Source organism: Halichoerus grypus, chromosome 1, assembly GCF_964656455.1.
Source record: "Halichoerus grypus chromosome 1, mHalGry1.hap1.1, whole genome shotgun sequence".
Classification (NCBI taxonomy): Eukaryota; Metazoa; Chordata; class Mammalia; order Carnivora; family Phocidae; genus Halichoerus; species Halichoerus grypus.
The window spans coordinates 73,410,302-73,431,160 of NC_135712.1; the positions used below are offsets into that span (position 1 = coordinate 73,410,302).

The 20,859-nt window shown below is 39.5% G+C and overlaps 1 protein-coding gene across 1 annotated transcript; it reads right to left on the bottom strand.

Moving 5' to 3' along the window:
• Positions 1–201: 201 nt before the first annotated feature.
• PLAAT1 (phospholipase A and acyltransferase 1) lies at positions 202–19,555 on the bottom strand. Its single transcript, XM_036077504.2, has 4 exons — positions 19,415–19,555; positions 11,336–11,474; positions 6,770–7,038; positions 202–992 (listed from the first exon to the last, which is right to left on the bottom strand). The coding sequence occupies exons 2-4, from the start codon at positions 11,472–11,474 to the stop codon at positions 891–893; spliced, it is 510 nt and encodes a 169-aa protein (XP_035933397.2). The 5' UTR covers positions 19,415–19,555; the 3' UTR covers positions 202–890.
• Between the last annotated feature and the right edge of the window lie 1,304 nt (positions 19,556–20,859).

Here is a 20,859-nt window from a genome sequence, read left to right on the forward strand (position 1 = left end):
ACAAGAATTCCACTGGGAACGTATTAAAAAGGAATTTGTTTCATTCAACATATAATCAATAAAATACAAGAATAAAATCATGACACTCCTTAACTTACAGTAAAAGCCTTAAACAGTAACATGGGATATTGTTTTCTAAATATGGCACTTTAAACCTGCATTAAATGATCTCTTGCTAAGGTTAAAAGGGTCAAACCCTTGAAATACTTCAAAATCCAAAGGGAATAATGTAGCTCTGTAGAAGTAACAGCCCACTCTTGCTTGTCACATACTCCTGACAAATGAGTCACTCCCAGGGAAATCACTGGATCTAAAACGACAGGAGAAAAGAATGCTGTCTCCCATCTACTCCACCTGCATCTACACAGGAACTAGGAGGAGATGGGAGTGCACTCTCAAATGGATTGTTAATCAGAGCTCCTCAAACTGCCTAATAAAATGCTCAATTTCCCAGTTTCTTTTCTGACCAGAAAAGGAATATGAAGTTAGATGTCAATCTCAACAATTTGGGGCTCTTAACATTTCTTTTAAAATCACATATAGACGTTCTTCATTCCTCTGGCAAGTACAAAATAGCCACCCTCAGGAAAAAGGAAAACAACATTTATGGTAGAAGATAAAATATGATGTGATTTTGTTAAAATCCTCTGCTGGCTTGCTCAAAAGGCTACTGCTTCTTGTTTAAGCTGCCACAGCAAATCTTTGCTAGTAGGGAGAAAAATTTCCATGGCTCAATGATGAGATAATATCAGTAAGCAATTTATTAAAGAGCCGGCCATCCATCACTGGAATTTGGAACAATAATGATGCATTGAAAGTAAGTATTCATCCCAGTTTTTTTTTCCCCTCCTCACAAATTCCTTCAGTTCCAATATCTCTTCAGTAAATCATTAATAGTATTTTGCTCTTTGTCTTTTTGGAAACAAGCCCAGGAGTGAAAAGGCACCAGCAGCAGCTGCCACAAACCCAATGGTACTTATTGCTTGGTTGGCCTATAAAGAAATGAGAAACAAACAAAAAACACATCTTATTCTAAAGGCATCTCTGTCCTAAACCCAAATTTTAGCTTGTTTCCTAAACTGAAGACCTTTTTAATGTACAAAGGATAAATTTAAAGCTTCATGCAAAATTGAATTGTGTAAGCATAAATAAATTTATAATTTTTATAATTACGACAAAGATATAGTTAAATACACATAAATATATATTCCTCATATTTTTATGGCCCCCAACAATTTATAACTCATTATGGCACAATTCCTAATAATCATGGTAGTACATCTGGGAGGTAGTATTATTCCTGTTTTGCAAAACTTGGTGAGTTAAGTGATTTGCCTGAGGTCATACCAGCAAGATGTTTAGATATAGGTTGAGTCGTGAACCATGTATTTCCCCTCTAAACAATCCCTACCTCCTAAACATACACTGGTTTGGTTGGGTCTATACCAGGGTGAAAAATTTGTGTGTGTGTGTGTGTGTGTGTATGTGTGTGTGTTTCCTGACTTGAGAATGTCTACTAGCAAAATAATTCAGAGATGTAATCTAAGCTAAATACCTAGAAGCTCTTATTTGGTAGATAAAATTTCTATTTTGATAAACAAACTTCAAAAGAAGTCGATAGTGATGTTAACTATTGTGTCAAAAATTAATTTCTCATGTAGACAAACTAAAATAAACCACTCTCAAGCTCAACTGTCCATAAAGGAGCTCAGACATTTATAGCTTTAAAGGTATTAATCATCCTCATGATGAGGGATCTAATGAATATTCATGATTTTCATGGCACTCAGCTAATATTGCCTTCCATCTGCATGAGTTTGAGTGCAATTTTATGACCCAAAGTTCACATTCAGTTGCTTCAGAGTCATCAGGTACTCTGAAAACAACCGTTGTTCTCCGGGATTTAAGAATCAGGCTTTCAAATAAAGCAAAACATTTCTCCCAAATGATTCTAGGGACCCACCCAAACGCTGGAAATCCTGACCCAGCTCACATTTGAGCATGCCTTCTGTCTAACCCACAGGCCTCCCCCACATAGCCTGCCACCCCCACAAGACTGCCACATAGTGCTACCTCCCGAACTGCAGCTTCCCTGGTGGAAACAGACCACAAAGGCCTGGCCAAGAAAGAAGCACAATGACAGGAGTATTCATTCCATTACACCATCCTGTGGTCTGTAGGTACAAGGCCTGTCATTGTAGCTCCCTGCTCTGCCACCATCCGCAGTTGCCAGGGAGAATGGCTTTGGCAAACAACTGACAAATCCTATTTTAGTTTACAATTCTAACTCTGTTTGGTTATTTTATTCATACTTTTTAATGAGTCACCACCTAAGTTATTTCCCAGGAAAGAGTCAGAATTTGCTGCAGCATAGAGCTACCCACTTAGCACATGGGGAGCCAAAGGGACAGGAAGATATAAGATACAGGACAAAATTCCAAAGAGGGACAAAATCAATAATCAGACAGGGATCAAGGATTATAAATCAAGCCTAACCCTCATATAATTTCAGGCAGATGCTGAGATCCCAAGAAGGTCTGATATGGGCAAATGTGGCAGGAAATGAACAAAGAGGAAGGTGCAATGGGTGTCTGTAGAAAGAGGAGTCAAATGACAGTCTGGGAAAGTGGCAGGATCCTGTGGGTAGGGTGGCCCCAGCTAAATGCAAACCTAACCCACTGGGTCTCCTTCAGCCACTAGAAACACAAGAGGTGAGAGAAATCCCACAGATCTAAGAGGCCTGAGAAATGTGATCCTAAACCAAAATCCCCTGAGAGCACATAGGCCAGATACGATGACAAGGAAGCTACTTCCTACAGTGTAGGCAGTTTCCCAAATCCCAAACACTTATTACAAGTTCTAATCTAGACGGCAAAATTCTGAGTAATTCAGACAATCTCTTGGAGTTATGTGTAATGGGACTTGACCTGCAAGAATATAACATCCCAGAATGTTCTCAGTGAACTATTATGAACAAGAGCTTTTATTTCACAACTTACTTAGGATTATAAAATCACCTAAGCTGACTCTTCACACTTTATCCTTTACAGGGTTTTCCGACTGTGGGATAATAAAGGACTCATTCTGAGGATCTATACCTGCCCAGTGAAACATTAACTGAATCTGGAGTGCTATGTCCTGACATAGTGTAGCTGGGTCACAGATGACTGCAGGGCTTATCAAAATTCTTCTTCCCCTGAGACTCTAAGGCCACAGTGCTATGCACTGAAGCACAGTCAGGGTGTATCATAGGTCAGCTTGTCCAGGCCTATTCAAGGTCACTGCCATCTTCCACAAAGATAAGCACATTTTAATACCTTGTTAAGACTGTAACAGTGGAAAATGTCTATTTAAATTTTTTAAAAGACAAGCCAGACTAGAAAAAAACATTTCCAACAGACAGATCTGATAAAGAACTGTTATTCAAAATATGCAAAAGCTCTTAAAACTCAACAAAAAGAAAATGAGCAAGGAACCCAGTTTAAAAAATGGACAAAAGATCTCAAGAGACACATCATCAAATATGGTATGCAGATGACAAAGAAGCATATGAAAGGATGATTAACTTCATACGTTTAGGGAATTGCAAACTAAGACAATGAGATACCACTATGTACCTAGTAGAAGGGTTAAACCCCAAAATGATCACAACACCAAATGGTGAAGAAGATGTGGAAAAACAGGAACTCTCATTCACTGTTGGTGGGAATGCAAAAGGGTACAGCCACTTTGTAAGACACTTTGGTGGTTTCTTACAAAACTAAACATACTCTTACCATAAAATCCAGTAATCATGCTCCTTGGTATTTACCCATAGGAGCTGAAAATCCATATCCACACAAAAACCTTCACACAAATGTTTCTAGCAGTTTTATTCATAATTACCAAAACTTGAAATCAACCAAGATGTTTTTTAGTAAGTGAATGTACATCCAGACAATGGAATGTTATTGAGTGATAAAGAAAAATGAGCTACCAAACCATGAAAAGACATGGAGGAATTTTACATGCATATTGCTTAGTATGCATACTGCTCAATGGTTGCCAGAGGTTTAGAGGGAAGGAAAGATGAATAGACAAGCAAAACACAGAGGAATTTTAGGGCAGGAAAATTATTCTGTATGAAACTGTAATGATGGATATATGTCACTATACATTTGTCAAAATTTATAGAATGTACAACACTAAGAGTGAACCCTAATGTAAACTATTTTAGGAGAGGCAAAATTTTTCCTGTATCCACCTTAGTTTCTCAGCTGAGGCTTGCTAATAAAAGACAACTTTACAGAAGAAAACCAAGAAGTTTATTAACATGTTCATCTCATATATATATATACATGGGAGAAACTCAGGGAAGAGTAACTCAAAGAGGTGGATTAGAATTCAGGGTTATATAGCATCTTCAAAAAAGAACAATAGATTTGTAGAGTAATGACAGGACAAAAGAAAGCAGCTTTAGGCTTCCCCGGGGCAGCAGACCATGGGAAGGTAAATATATGGGAAACTAATGACAAAGGCTAGTTAGTTAAGGTTGTCATTTAGATTCCTCTGATGTCCTCTCCACTGGTTGTCCTGGATGATTTACTTTTGTCCTTCCTGCTAGAGAAGGGAAGAGGGACACCTTTGAAAATGTATGGCCCGCTTTTAGGGTCTGCTTCTCAACTGCCTTCAGCTCGAAATAATCCTTATGCTACATATTTTGGGGTGACATATTCTGGCTTCTTCACTACGGACTCTGGTGGGTAATGTGTCAGTGTTGGTTAATCTTTTGTAACAAGTATACCACGCTGATGTGGACTCTTGATGGTGGGGGAGGCTGTGTACATGGCTGATGGGGAAGCTACGAGGGAGCTCTCTAAACTTCCAGTTCAATTTTGCTGTGAACTGTATACTGCTCTAAAATGTAAGGTCTATTATTGTTTTTTAAATACAGAAAAGCACAAAGAAGAAAAAGATGAGGCCACAATCCTTCCACCTTTCTAATCTTTTTAAATGCATCTGCAGTTTTTTAAATTGGGAGAAATACATAGCCATTCCCCCGCAAAAAAACAGTTCTGTGCTCAAGACCCCAAAGCCATGAGGAGATCCAAAATGAATCCAATATTAGCTATTATTAGTAATAATACTATTAATTATTGATAGTAATGAAAATAATAATACAAGTGCTATAGTTTCTATCAGAAGATTATATTGAAGAGTACCAACAAAGATGTATAAAATTCTTAAAATATTGTAATTAAAAATAATACTCATCTAAGTCTTACTGGCTCGGGAATGGATAATATGTAATACAGTGTGCTAACGGACCTCAAACATCTCCAAAATCCTCCAAACCTCAGTTTATAGATTAGGAAACTGATAAACAATGTTCCCTAAACCACCCAGCTAACACCTGGGGAAGAGGAGGTTCTAGCTCCAGTCAGCAGAATTCCAAAGTTTAGATGGCTTCTAAAGCCTGTCACTGTCTTCAACAGAACCTGCTAGAGAACAGTTCTGGTTGTTGAGGAATGATTAATTTTTCATGGGTCTTGATTCTGGGTATGAAAGGTGAAAAGATGAGGGATTGTAAATTAGAGTCAAAGCAAAAAGATGGTTCTAATCCTTTTTTTTAAGCCACATTAAAAAAAAAATTGCTTGTTGAACACAGTGGACAACTTTACCATTTACAAAGGAGAGGGATGGACTCCATTTCCTAGCTCTACCACTAGTTTTCAATGCGAAGGTGAGCAGGAATTTGTGTGGATATCCTCTGTTCTGGTTCAGAAGCAATTTATTGTTACATGTGAATAGAACATTCATTATGTTAATGTATTTCCTAGTAAAAATGAATTTCTAATTAAATTATTTCCTAATGAAAACAAATGTATCCTTTCATTATGTTCCCTTTCCTATCTTCCCAAGCTTCCGTGAGAAGAATTGTAAACTCACTCCTTAGAATAGACGTTTACATAATGGATTCAACTGTTTCAAGATACCGGGAACCTTTATTCATTCTTTTATATCACTTTAATAAATCTTTAGTTTAAAACATCAATGTTGGAATTGGATTTGTGGTATGATAGGTAGAAAGAAGGCAAATGAATCAAGCATGGTTTTAGTTAGGAATCTGCCATGCTACAAAATAGTGTGAGAAATGACAACATTGCATGCTATTTTAAAAATAATCGATCCATTTTTTTTAAAAAAATCATCCAAAAGCTCAATGAATCAAAGGATCTGCTTAAAAGCACAAAATTCCTTTGAAACTAGTGTTGCAAGGAGACAGAAATCATTTTCAAACCCACCAAAATATGTCATTAGTTGGCCTCTCTCAGCTAATGGAAAAGAATCCCAGAGTTACCATCTATGTTTTTGGCGAATGAACTCCCACTTAAAAACGTCAACATTCCTTTCAGAATGTTTCTTTCAGTGTGTGAGGTTACTGATTTGAGACAGCTGTATGGCAGGGAAATGGGAAAAGAAAAGAAAAGAAAACAAAACAAAACCAAACCCTGAAGGACCAAGGGCACTAAGACTGACAGAAAAGCTATAGTCTTGATTCTGCTTCAAGTCCCTTCCAGTCCCAAATTCATGATGTCCACGTTCTAGCTTTAATTTGGCCATTAACTTGCTACATGACCCTGGACAACTTGATTCTTTCCTTTATCCTTTGGAGTTCTCATATTTTCTTGTCCTTTTCATTTTGTTTGCAGCCTGGGAATCTTATAGTCAGTAGTTACTATTTTTCCAATGTAAGAAGCTTTTTATATATCTTCTAAAGAAAACTCACCTGCTCTGAAACTCCTTCTCCATAACGAAGCAAAGTCACAAAATGCTCACAGTTGTTGACAAGTATGTCATATTCCACCTCCTGTCCAATAACCGTCTCTGACCATTGCATGACTTCTTCCACAGGGAGAGGGGAGTAGGTCCCATCATATTTATTGTTTATTCTGTATGTGTCATTTCCCACAACATCCCTCAGCAGCTGCATCTTCACCAGGGCCTTCCTGCTGAATACAGACTTGGCGCTTGTAAATGATGCAGAAATGCCATCCTCTATAAGGAGAATTCTGGTTAGCAAGATCGAGTGACACAACCCAGTGAACCCCAACGCCATAAAATTGCAATGCCTCACCCTTGGAAGTGATGGAGTCACTGAAGCCACTGAAGGAAGCTCTGTTCCTAACTTATCACCAAACCAGAGGCCACTTAGTCTTGCCAGACTGAACAACTCATTCTGTAGTTTATCAATAACAATACAATATGAGTGAGAATATAAGGAAACCCTTTGAAAATTTGTATCTGCCCATAGAGCAGACTGGGTGAGAAAAGTAACCACTCTTGAGGAATAAGATCTCTATCAGTTGGCATTATTGTTAGTGATCTTGGTATATATACCTAGCATAGCACACCTAAGATCACTGTCCACCTTTTTCTATAAAACATGCTCTTTTTCAGCATCTGAACCCTTCCAAACTAACATCTCTGGACCTCGACAGTTGTGCATTATGATTAGTAAGCTCATCCCAGTGTCAAATCTGTGCTCCTTACCCCTTCCTCTGCTTTTTATACCTGTCCTTTCAACTTGGCTTCAACTTGGGTCCAAATTTGCATGGTATCTCAGTCCTCTAAAGGGTCAGCTAGGGTCAACTGGGGCCCTGCTTTTGTCTTGACAGTTCCTTTTGGCCAAGAAAGTAAGTCCTGAAACTGAACCTAACCTAGCGGCTGCTGTCCACTAGATGTGGCCCCAGGCTATGCCCACCTGTTACATGCCCCACCTCCTGCCACTCTGTTTTAGCTACCTCAATTGGCAAGCATTTGCCTAGACTGCCAGGGATCATTGTCTTCTGGCTGCCACTGTCAGTATCTGAGCCTGGACAGATGATTGTTCTGTGTTCAGCTCTAACATCTGGCCCTGGTCCCTCTCCATCTGCTCGAGACTGCTATGCTTGGCTATTTGTTCAAGTAAATCATGAGAGGGGGAGTCTCCATATAACTGGTGTTTAGACACTCTTCCTTTTTCTACTCATTTTTTCCTACCTTCCAAGCTCCTTTTCATTCAAGCAGCATTTCCAGTTAATATCTTACACATTGAAAGTTCTCAAAGCATATATCTCCTAGTTAGAATTACTAAAATTTAAAAAAACTAGTCTGATGCAATCAATTTGCAGATGAGGATACTGAAGCTTGGAGAGGTAAACTGGGTTGCAAAATATGATGTGAGTAGTTAACAACAGAACCAGGAATTGGATTTCAGTCTACAGGATCAAAGCTCCATGCTAGAACCACATTAATATGGAGCTTAATGCATGAAAATAAGAACAGAAGAGTCTCTTTATTATTTTTTAGATGTTAAAACTGCAGAAATAATGTAGCATTGCTTAATGTTAATCACTAGACTCTGCAGAAACTAATGGCTCTTTATCATAAATGTCACTTTATTTGCCATTTCTATCTCCAATACTCTAGAACAAGAGGCAAATATCTCAAAATGTTGCAAAACCCACTTCATTAAAAATTCTCAGATGTTTCCAAAATAGTAAGACTAGGATTATTAACACTTCTTTTTAAAGGTATCTTGAAGAAAAAAATGTTCCAGTCTAATTTAATTGCATACATTTTTTCTTAAAAAAATTAATTTGTGCTTATTTCTAAACATTTAGGAAATACAGAAAAACTACATAAATATGTAGATATAAATCACCCATTATCTACCCACCCAGAATTAACTGTTATTATTTTGATGTACTTCTATTATGTCTGTTATTAACACATGTCTACAGATGCGTGTGTATGTGTGCATTCACGTGTATATATTATTTCTTTGCAAACTAGGTATCATATTACATACTGCATTTTTAATCTGGAATTTTCAAATAAATATCATGCAAGATTATTTCTCATGCAATTAAATGTGGCCAGAAATAAGGTTTTTTAATGGTCGTTATAGTAGCTGTTGGCCTATCTAGCACCCCATCCCACAACTGTCTCTTTCTTTCTGGAAAAGATTTTGTGTGGGTCAATTATAGTATCTCACTCTCCTGGGCACAGGGATGATCCAGTGATGGGCATGGGATCCACACTAGACCAATTAGGATTATTCTCCATGCTATTTCCTACTGGAACAGGCAGGGATTAGCTCTCTCCTACTGTGTCACAGGAGTGTAAGAATGAGAGCCTGAGGATATTCATGGTTATTGGTTCAGCTTCCTAGAGAGACATTGTCTGAGAGAATTAAGACAACATATAGAAAGAAAATGCAGATGTGAGGCTTGATAATCATGTTCAAACCCCTACATGCAGGCATCCCTGAGGTCAGTACCATCTTTATCCTTTTTTGTAGTGTCCCTCAGTGAAGCAATGAATTTGCCTTTTTGCTTAAGCTAATTTGTGTTTGTTTTCTGTTACTTGCAACTAAAGAATTCTGTCAAGCACAGAATATTCTAATCTGTGGCAAAGTCATAATTCATTTAACTAGTCCCCTATTGAACATTAATCCACTGTTGATTTCTTTTTTGTACCTCTTAATCCCTCTCACATATTTCACCCATCCCCCTATCCCTCCCCTCTGGCAACTACTCATTCACTCTCTGTATTTATGAGTTTGTTTCTGGCTTGTTTGTTTGCTTATTTTTGTGAGTTTTTTTTTTTTTTTTAAATTCCACATGTAAGTGAAATCATATGGTATTTGTCTCTCTCTGTCTGACTTATTTCACTTAGCACAATACCCTCTAGGTCCATCCACGTTGTTGCAAATGGCAAGAACTCATTCTTTTTTATGGCTGAGTAATATTCCATTGTGTATATACCACATCCTCTTTATCCATTCATCTATCGATGGACACCTAGGTTGCTTCCCTGTGTTGGCCATTGTAAATAATGCTGCAATAAACATAGGGGTACATATATCCTTTCAAATTAGTGTTTTCATTTTCTTTAGGTAAATATATAGTAGTGGAATTACTGGATCATAGGAATTTCTATTTTTAATTTTTTTTTTTTTTTATTTGAGAGAGAGAGAGAGTGAGAGAGAGCGCAAGAGGGGGTAGGGTTAGAGGGAGAAGCAGACTCCCCGCCGAGCAGGGAGCCCGATGTGGGACTTGATCCCGGGACTCCGGGATCATGACCTGAGCTGAAGGCAGTCGCTTAACCAACTGAGCCACCCAGGCGCCCTCTATTTTTAATTTTTTGAGGAACCTCCATATTATTTTCCACAATGGCTGCACCAGTTTGCATTCCCACCAACAGTGCAGGAGGGTTCCCTTTTTCTCCGCATCCTCACCAAACTTGTTATTTTGTTATTGTCTATTTTTTAAACTGTTATAAATGAGATAGAAGTAAACACTTATAAAGAATGTTATTCTACATCTCTATAAATATTTCTGAAGAATAAACTCATAGAAGTACAATTACAGGATCAGAGCACATGAACTCTTTTAAGACTTTTAATACATATTATTAGACTGTTTTCAGGAATGATGTTAGCGAATTTCATTTCTTTCAACAGTATCCTTGTTTTGATTTCATTATAGCCTTATCCACACTGACTGCTATCATTTTTAAATATTTGCTAATGTGATAGTCATAAAATCTGTTATTTTATTATACAATTCCTAGATTACTACCTTTAAAGATAGGTATTGGCTTCTGCTTTTCTTCTCCTACAAACTGTTCATAGTTCTTTACCCATTTGTTTGTTGGGATTTTGGTGTTTATATATCCCCAGCATCTAGAGTAGCATTTGGCATATACTGGGTAATCTATAAATAAATGTTGAACAAATTGAAATAATTTGTGTGATATATAAAGACAATGACTCTTATTATGTTTGTGACAAATATTTTCCCCAGTGGATTATTTACTTTTTAATTGTGTTTTTATTTTCCAATCCAGAGGTTTTAAATCTTAATGTTAATTGGTCTTTGTGATTTATCCAATGCCACTTTGGTCTTAGTATGTCCTTCCCTAAACCTTTTTCAGATAGATTTATCTACTTTCTATATTTTGTTTCTATTTTGTTTTATTGCATGATTTCATTCATGATTCCTTCTTTTTTTTTTTAAGATACGCCAATCAAATTTTTTTAATTAGCATATGATGTATTATTTGTTTCAGGGGTACAGGTGTGCGATTCATCAGTCTTACACAATTCACATCGCTCACCATAGCACATACCCTCCCCAATTTCCATCACCCAGCCACCCCATCACTCCCACCCCCCTCCACTCCAGCAACCCTCAGTTTGTTTCCTGAGATTAAGAGTCTCTTATGGTTTGTCTCCCTCTCTGGCTTCGTCCTGTTTCATTTCAAGAAAACTCAAAAGCTCTCAGGAGTTGCTGGAAACAAACCTTACCTAGAGGTGCTACGTTGATAACATAACCATCACCCAAGTACAGTGCCCAGTGCTGATAGCCAGAACGAAATACTTCAATCAAGTCCCCTGGCTGGGGGTTACCAGGATAGCTCAAACTAAAACAATCATTAAACGCCATCTGCAATGACAGACACAAAGATCTAGCTGACATGACTTGCCAAAAGAAAATCCGTTTAAGACTACAATAGAAGTATACGGATACAGAATTTATTGGGATTGCATTCCTTATTAAAGACTTTAAACTCACACCACTGTCCTTTTCTTTGAATGATTCCATTATGTGCGCACAAGTGAAAAAGACGTGAGAAAGAATTTTATCTGTTAATTGCTTAATTTTCTACAGCAATGCTTCTCATCCTGATCAACCCCAGGGCTCCTTTACAATACTAAGCATTTTGTAGTTCTCTCTTTAAATCCAGAAATTCATACATAATATAATTTACCTATATACAAAATTTCAAAAGTATTAATAGGGTGCCCTATTTGGAATAGAAAGGGGAAATAAATTTATAATAATATCCATTTTATGTAAACACTAAGTCCGTGACTGTACCAAAAGCTATAATAAAGTGTCCATATGCTTGCACTTACTTAGCATGAAAAAGTCAGCATTCAGAAGCAGAAGATGAGAAGTCTTTCAGCCTTTCATATATCAGCACAGTAAAATCAACAAACAGGGAATGAGTGGATACTGATATTCTGTGCAAAAAAAATATCTTATATTGCAAACTTACTCTATCATTTAACTTAACCAGAGATAAGTCCCAGGCTCAGATGAGTGGCCAGCCAGATATTCAGTCATACTGTAGGAAACAGGACACTTCTTCCTTGTGTCAAACTCTACTGTGCAGGAGTAGACACTTCAGTCTCTACCCACTAAAGATCAGTAAATGCTCTTTGTCATGTGACAACCACAAACATCCCACAGATTTCCACCACTCCTCTACTGCTTCACTCACTGTCTGATTCTTTACTTACTGATTCCAGAAACAGGGTAAGGGAGCCATTGTAGAAGTGAGACAACTTGGAAGGTTGGGGAGTTCACCATGCTGATGAATATGTCTGAAAATTCTAAGTTTGGTGAAGTTTTTCTTTTTCCTTTTAAGTCAATACTTTTCAGAAAGAACATATAAATCTCTGACGGTTGATTTTTATGGAAGGTTACATTTTCTCTGTATGTATGGCACGGAAGTAGAATGACTCAGCAGGCGGAAGCCAGAGACATTCATCAATACTCAAAAGGAGATTTAGTGCTATATCCATGTTGAATCTCTAATTGACAGCAGAGTTTCTCATCATCTCTCACTCTAATATAGATATGTATGCTCATTTACAAAATAAATCCAAGTGCCAGAAAGGGAAATTTCCAAACCATCTAAATTATAATCATAATAGCATAGGCTAAGGACTTGGGAATACAGACTATCATTTTTCTGGCACTCTAAAAGTCTTTTTTACAACACTTAATATTGGGAGGGTGTTTTCCCAAGTATTTGTGTGCCATCTGTTGAAAACTTCAATCATCACACTGTCACAGAAATGCAGCCAAATGTAAGCTGTCCATCTGCTGAAAAATAACTATTAAAACAACTTTATGGAAACCATTAAGTCTAACCACTCTGTCAAATATGTTTGAGTCTTATTAAGATGGAGTTCAGAATTTGGCCACATGGGCACTAAAAGGAAAAATAGATAATATACTATGAAATAAACAAACACATTTCCCATGAATAGGATTCAGCAAGCACACACAGCTGCCTACTAGAATTCAGGGACCTAGCCAAGCTTACAATAATAATCATCCTTTGAACAGAGAGCACTTTGTAGTGTAACACTTTTTTTTTTTTCCAAATGCACTATCTCAATTAACCCTATTTAACTTTTTAAACAACTATTTGAGCTTATTATGTTGTTATTCCATTTTATAGAAAAAAATATACAGTAGCTAATGCCAACTTTTGGAAAATTCCCATTGAAACCTTCATACAGATCACTTACATTGGGTTACATCCCAATAAACCCATTGTTAGTTGAGAATATCATAGGTCAAAATGCATTTTATTCATCTAACCTACCGAACATCGTAACTTAGCCTAGCCTACCTTATACATGCTCAGAACACTTCCATTAGCTTACAGTTGGCAAAATCATCTAACACGAAGCCTGTTTTATAACAAAGTGTTGAACATCTCATGTAATTTATTGAGTGTTGTACTGAAAATGAAGAATGTGGTTGTACGGCTGCGTGAGTACAAAACGGTTCCCGATGTGGGGGTAGCGGTGGTGAGCTGCAGTGACCAGGCTTGTGAACTGGCCGGAGCTAGACAGCCGAATGGTAAAACAGAGGTGGCTGTTTGTCAATGTTGAGAAAGTGGCTCATGGCTTTTGTGTGATTTTAGTTTCTTATCCTTTCAGCCACAATAATTCTGGGAAACGGATATTCCACTGCATGACTTTAATATACTTAACACATTTTCAATTCTGACATATAGTTTGTAAACTGATTTATGAAGTGTAAGTTAATTGATTTCATGAAGCTTATCATATTTATAATAAAGGATGGTAGGATAACAAGGGAAACATTTCATATGAGTAACCACTCAAGAAACTAAGGGAGGAGATTGGAGGCTAATATGTAAGGGAAAAGTGAGTTCCGGCACCAAGCGCTAAGAATCGCAGCAATTTACTGCAGAAAAGCACCTCAGACATTACCTAACCCACTGCTCTCCAAACTTGTTTTTAGCAGCAGGGCCTTGAATTAAATCAAATATCAGATGGACCCACAAAAATATAAAACACAAAAGGAGCTCTGCCCTGGATGAAGTCAGGAAGGAGCATGGCAGTCCATCTGCTTCTCATTGCTGCTGCTACTGAGCTTCTCTGGGGCCCCAGAAATTCTAGGAATGGAGTTTGAATAACACGCATCTAGTCCTAACACAGCCCCTCATTTTCAAGATAGAGGAAATAGTAACAGGTGGATAATTTGACTTGCCAAAGGTCATATGCTATTTTCAAAAGATTTTCAACAAATAGTGTGAGAGCAATTGAATATTCATTGCAAAAAAACAACAGACAAAACAAAATACAAACCTCTACCTAAGTCTCATGTCTTATGCAAAAAAATATTTCAAAACAGATCATGGAATTAAATGTAAAACTATAAAACATAGGGGGGGAAAGCACATAAAAGAAACTCTCCAGGATCTAGGGTAGACATGTTCTTAGTCTTGATACCAAAAGTACTATCCATAAAAGGAAAAACTGACAAGTTGACGTCCTCAAAATGTAAAACTTTTGCACTACAGAAGATCCTGTTAAAAGCTCAAGAAGACAAACTACAGAATGGGAGAAAATATTTGCAAACCACATATCTGAGAAAGGCCTAGTATTGAGAACATATAAAGAACTCTCAAAACTCAAGGGTAAAAGAGCAAAGAATGCAATTAGAACATGACCAAAAGACACAAAGACATTTCACCAAAGAGACACAGATGTCAAGTAAGCCATGTTAACCATCATTAGCCATTTGGAAAATGCAGATTAACACCACAATGGGATAGCATCACACACTTATCTGAAGAACTAAAATAAAAAATACAGACCACAGAAAATGCTTGCAAGGATGCACAGTAACTATATCACTCATTTGCTGGTGAGAATATAAAATGACATAGCCACTCTTGAAGCAATACAGCAATTTCTTTAAAAACTTGTAACTACCATATGATCCAGCAATGTACTCCTAGACATTTACCCCAGAGACTGAAGACAATGAAGACTTATATTTACACAAAAACCTGTACATGAGTGTTTAGAGCAGCTTATTCATAATAGTCAAAAACTGGAAACAGCCCAGGTGACCTTATAAAAAGGTGATCTATAAAAAGGTCACCTGCTCTAAATTGTGGTACAGCCATACCATGGAATACTACTAAGGAATAAAAAGGAACAAACTATTGATAAATGCAACAACCTGGATGAATCTCCACAGAATCATGCTGAGTGAAAAAAGCCAATGCCAAAAAGTTAGATACTGTATGATTCTATCTATAGAACATTCTTGAAATGACAAAATTATAGAAATAGAGAAGAAATAGTGGTTGCCAGGGTTAAGGAAGTGGTAAGAGGGAAATGGGTGTAGCTATAAAAGGGCAACATGAGAGATTCTAGAGATGATGGAAATGTTCTGCATCTCGATCACGTCAATGCAATAACCTGCCTGTGGTATCACACTACAATTTGCAAGATGTTACCACTGGGGGAACTGGGTAAAAGTACAAGGGATCTCTCTGTGTTATTTCTTACAATTGCATTTGAATCCACAGTTACCTAAAAACAAAAATATTAGTAAAAAAAGAGACCAAAGCTTTTTTTAGATATAGGACATAGAAGAGGACAAATATTGAGGCAGATTTCAGCTGTGTATGAGGAAAACTTCATTGAAAGTGATCCAACAATGGAACAGAGCATCTTGAGCAGATAGCAGTCTGTCACTGGGAATGTTTAAATACAGTCAGGGTTGATAAAAATTACATTCCCACAGTGGTGGTGGAAGGCGAGGGTGATTAGGGTAGGAGACCTTGTAAGGTCCCTTTCAGCTCTAATGTTCTCTCCTTCTGTTTCCCGGGAACGGTGCTAAGTGTAATCCTCAAATCAACACCATGAAGTAGAGATAATTATTTCCCCCATTTTAAAGATGAGGCTTATGATGTTCACAAGCAGTTCAGAAACTTACCCAAAGTCACACAGTGAGAAAGGGCAGAACCCACACCTGGCCCCAGATTAGCCTACCTCCAAGATCAGGCCCCTGCTCCTAACTGCTTCTCCTCATTCACACTGTACTGTCTCCATTACTGACTTTTCTGCAGCACTTCTAGCACACTGTTGGACCAGTTAGCAACTGTAAGCTGGTCATTATGATCACCATCTTACAGAGGAGGAACCTGAGGCTCCAATGAGTTACCTATCAGACCTAAAGTCACAAAAGTAGTAAGTGGCAGAGATAGAATTCAATTCCAGGTATGTCTTCTTATTCCAGCCTGCACGCTCCTTCTTTATTACTACTGATTAACATCATTAACCAAAGGAATTGCTACTAAACAACATTTCATATTTTCCCTCTTCTCAGAAACCCATCACATGGAGAAGCTGCGAAAGCACACAGAATGTATATTTCATGTAACAACACAGAAAGTTTTTAAACATTTATATGCAGAACCAGAGAGTAATGGGAAATGGACCTTGGGGAATCCCTAATCTTCTTCAGGAGAGATGTCAAGGTGGGGCTAGAAGCATCTAGAAGGCGCCTAGACTCAGACCTTAGATAGACAGCTATAACCTGTCTGCTTGGGTAATTTGATTTACATGGACCACATCTACCCATTTCATTTGGGCACAAGAAAATGTGCTTCATAAACATGGGATGACACAGAACCAATGAAAGACACATTTATAAAGGCCTCTATTACAATCTGTGTGTGTCACCGTTAAGATAAAAAATACTTGGTTTTAACAGTTCATCTGCAGAGAATTGTTTGTCTAGTTCATAATAAGAAGTAGCATGAAGGTAAATTTGTAATCTTTGTACAAGAAATTTCTTGTTTCAACTGCCAAAACAGGCTACCTTGTTTAAAGCTCCTTGTTGGTCCCCCTAGATTCATCTAAAGATATAACTGTCCCCTGCACAGATAGGGACAGGCTGATGACCTGCTGCTCATGTCCATGAGGCCACCTGTGTTACAGGAATACTAAGAGCACTTTTCCCATAAACTACTCCCAAGAATGCAATGCTGTTGGAAGTCTGAAACACTACCACAGACCATCCCCAGTCCAACAGTCTTCCAATTCGATTTGGACCTTTTCCCACTTCAGCTGCATTTTTAAAATTTTTTAATAGATTTTATTTATTTATTTTGCAGAGGGAGGAGATGATGAGAGTGAGAGCACAGGCAGGGGGAGGGGCAGAGGGAGAGAGAGAAGCAGGCTCCCCGCTGAGCAAGGAGCCCAACGCGGAACTCAATCTCAGGACCCTGGGATCATGACCTGAGCGGAAGGCAGGCGCTTAACCAACTGAGCCACCCAGGCGCCCTCAGCTGCATTTTTTCATCCATGGTCCCACTACACTGAGATGGCTCCATGAAGCCCCGCACTCCCAGAATGGCTACTTCACAGCTCCTCAGAGCTGCAAGGCTCTTTGGTCCCACATCCTCACTCGACAGCTGAGGAGATGAGCCATCCTCCCTACCAGATGAATCATCCTCCCTACCAGATGAACCATCCTCCCCACCAGATGAACCATCTCACTCAGCCACTGCTTGGAATCCCCCCAAGGCTCCCCACTACTGACTTCCATCTTGCCCGCATATGTTCATCCCTACATTCTAGGAAAACCAAACTATTCTTTATTCCTCACACTCACCTGGAATTTTGTTGCTAACACCGAACCTTCTACCTGGAATGCTCTGCCCCTTTCCAAATACCCCCCAAAGTCCCACTCTTAGAGATCCAGGTCAGATGCCACCCCTCCCCAAGGTCTTCTTGCAGTCAGCCGGAAATGACATCTCCTTGGGAGTTTCCACTGTGCGTTAGCAAACCCCTATTGCGTCTCCCACACCTGCATCAGTTACTCGTGTCCAGGGAATAATCTCTTCGGCTCAGTATGGAGGGCTGGTTCTTGTTTGTCTCTACACCTTCAGTTTCTAGCAGAGCGCCTGACACAGATAACTGCTGAGCAAATATTTAATGAATGAGGGAATGAGCAGCCCAAGCCCAGGGAGGACAGAGTGGCTGGGTTTTTCCAGCACATAAATCATATTAATAGTTCAGAATGCCAAAGTAACATCACCATCCCCCAAATCTAATATTTTATAATACTAATTACTTGTTTTATTATCCGTATTCATTCAGTGAGAACGATAGGTTTAAAAAACCTCCTAAGCAAGACCAGTTTTCTAGTCTTGGTGCTGCTACTTAATAGCTGTGCGACTTGGGGACTGAGTCTCTCCCTGTGGACTCGGTTCCTCCATTTGTAACAAAGAAGGGTATGGATGCTCTCTACTGGTCCTTTGAGTTTTTCACATCTGACAGGTGGTGCAAACAAGGTTGTCTGGGAGCCTAGAGGTCCTCCCCGCCATCCCCAGCACACCTCGCTCAAGCCCGGGGGCGTCTTTCCCACCGGTGGCAGCTGCCGGGGTCCTGGGGTCGCCCTGGCCTCGCAGCTGCAGTCCCTCTGGCTAGCGGCCACGGGCCCACTTCACCTGCTCTCGGGAGAGGTCAAAGCGCAGCAGCCCACCACCGCTCAGCGCCAACGCCAGCCCCGCCGCGCGCCCCGGCGCCCCCTGACGCCGCCGCACACGCTCGCGGCTCCCGCCCTGGCCCGCGCCACCGCCGGGCTTCACAGCCCTCACTCGGAGGAGCCCCGACAAGGCACCTGCCCTGTGCGCGCGCGCGCGCACACACACACACACACACACACGCACACACACACACACACACACGCAGCGGTCAAAGCGCAGCCCCAGCGCAGAACCTGACCGATGACTGCGGCCCCCCGCCCCTAGCCACTGGGACACTCTTGCATCAAACTTTCTATGGTATCAAGGATTGTGCTAGGCGCAGCAATTTCTAAGTTTACATGTCTTGTTGAGCCCGGAAATGTTCGTGGACATTCGTCACGAATGCACAGTGCACCGCTAGAAGTATACACCCTTCTAGCGCTGCACAAATTCCTTTACCCAGGAAAGGACCCTCAGTGCCTGTGTCCCAGGAAAGCATCTCGGTCTTTAACTCAGCAAAGGTGGAAGGAGGGAGTGGCCTTAGAAAATTTCCCTGCTTCCCACCACACACACCCCTACACAGTGAGGGCTTATGAACCTGATCCAGAGCCCAAGGGCTATGAGGACACACATGGACCCCTGCTCCCTTTGGACCCCTCCCTATCACAACCCTCTAGCCTAAGATCAACTTCAGAACGGGAAGAGGAGAGAAAAGAGAAAGGAGAGAGGAAGGACTGCCAACACCTCCACAGCCAGGTACTAGTTTCTCCCAGTGCAAGTTTACCTGGCTCCTGATGGGATGGGGCCTTCCTTAAAGACAAGCCACTCTCCGGCAGCCCGTTCCCCCCCTCACCTCTTCTGCCCTTCCCCTACCAAAGGTCGGTTCTGCAGGTCCCTTATTCAGCATGACTTAGGTGCATGTGACAGAGCAGGGCCTAACTGACCCTCTTTTAGGCCAGATAGGCCAGCAGAGGCTTCCAGGAATAAAGCCATGCAAATTTAAAAATAAAGCTGGGCATGAAGAGTATCCCTTTTCTTACTGCTAAAAAAGGGAGGCCAGGAAGACTAGCCAGCTAAGTAAGGAAAGCCTGGTGGACTGCTAAGTGAACTTTTTGGAGCTCTGTACAGGACTCTCCTTCAAATAAGTCGTAACCTAGATTTTTACTCTGATTTAAATGGAATCTCAGCTAAAAGGAAGGATTTAAAGGCTGAAATAGCTTGCTAATTTTATGTGTTTTGCCACAGTGGGATAAGAATTATGTAAAGATGCAGCTGCCTTTATAAAGGAATCAGGTTCTGTTATGAAAATTAAGGGTGAATCTGCATGGTTTGAAACTGGGTCTGGTTTTGGCAACTTTGGAGACATAGAGAACGTAGAAAGACATGGAAAGCATGAGGGATCTAGATATAATCACTGGCAAAGTGGAAATTAGAACACTTGAGAGATTGTAGCTTTGGGTGATTTTTTTTTTTTTTGAGCTTATATTTTTATTACATATTTCCTATGTAATATATTTTTAGAGTTCTAAGCTGAATCAGATATGCCTTTTAATACCCGTTGAATGTCTCAAAGAGAAAGCCATAAACATGCATTTGCTTTATGTTCCCTAGCTATTTCAATTGAGTCATCACTGAAGGAAGTGGTTCATGATTTTCTACAGGAGAGTTATTGTAAGCATTTATAAAGCCATCCTGCTTATGAGTTAAATTTATTATGTTTGCCAGGTTAATCTGTTTTCTCTAATCAGACACTTAATCATCCAGGCTCCTCTCTGTATTATGGATTCATGAATGTGAACGAAGGAGGATTGCTCAGTCAGGACAGAATGATAAATTATCATTTCTTTTTGGGGGTATTTGTGATTAAATGCATCATAATAGAATTAAAATGAAATAAATCTTATAATTTTACTTCTAGATCCCTGCCAGGTATAGATAAAATACATTCAGTTTAAGAGTAAATTCAATTTGATGCCTGAGTGAAATTTGTAGGAAAAACAGAGAGAGGTTTGTAGTTCAGGAGAACCCTGAGTTCTCTCTTCCTTTCTACAGACTGGAGTGACAGTTAATCAATCAGTGGTATTCTATGGATGAGCAGTCCAGAATTCAAATTTCCAGTCAGAAAGAATGAGGAATTAACCTTGGGCAGTTATAACCAAACTTTACCTGAATCCAGCATTGTAATCCTGGGATCTCATGGGCTGCACATGGTATACAATGGGAGCTGAT

What these genes read in the sequence shown, in the direction of transcription:
- PLAAT1 (XM_036077504.2), bottom strand. Translation starts at nt 11,474, where the DNA reads ATGGCGTTTAATGATTGTTTTAGTTTGAGCTATCCTGGTAACCCCCAG. An exon ending in TATCAACGTAGCACCTCTAG is followed by an intron (nt 7,039 to 11,335) that starts GTAAGGTTTGTT and finishes TTCTCCTTATAG; the next exon opens with AGGATGGCATTTCTGCATCA. An exon ending in GAGAAGGAGTTTCAGAGCAG is followed by an intron (nt 993 to 6,769) that starts GTGAGTTTTCTT and finishes ATTTCTTTATAG; the next exon opens with GCCAACCAAGCAATAAGTAC.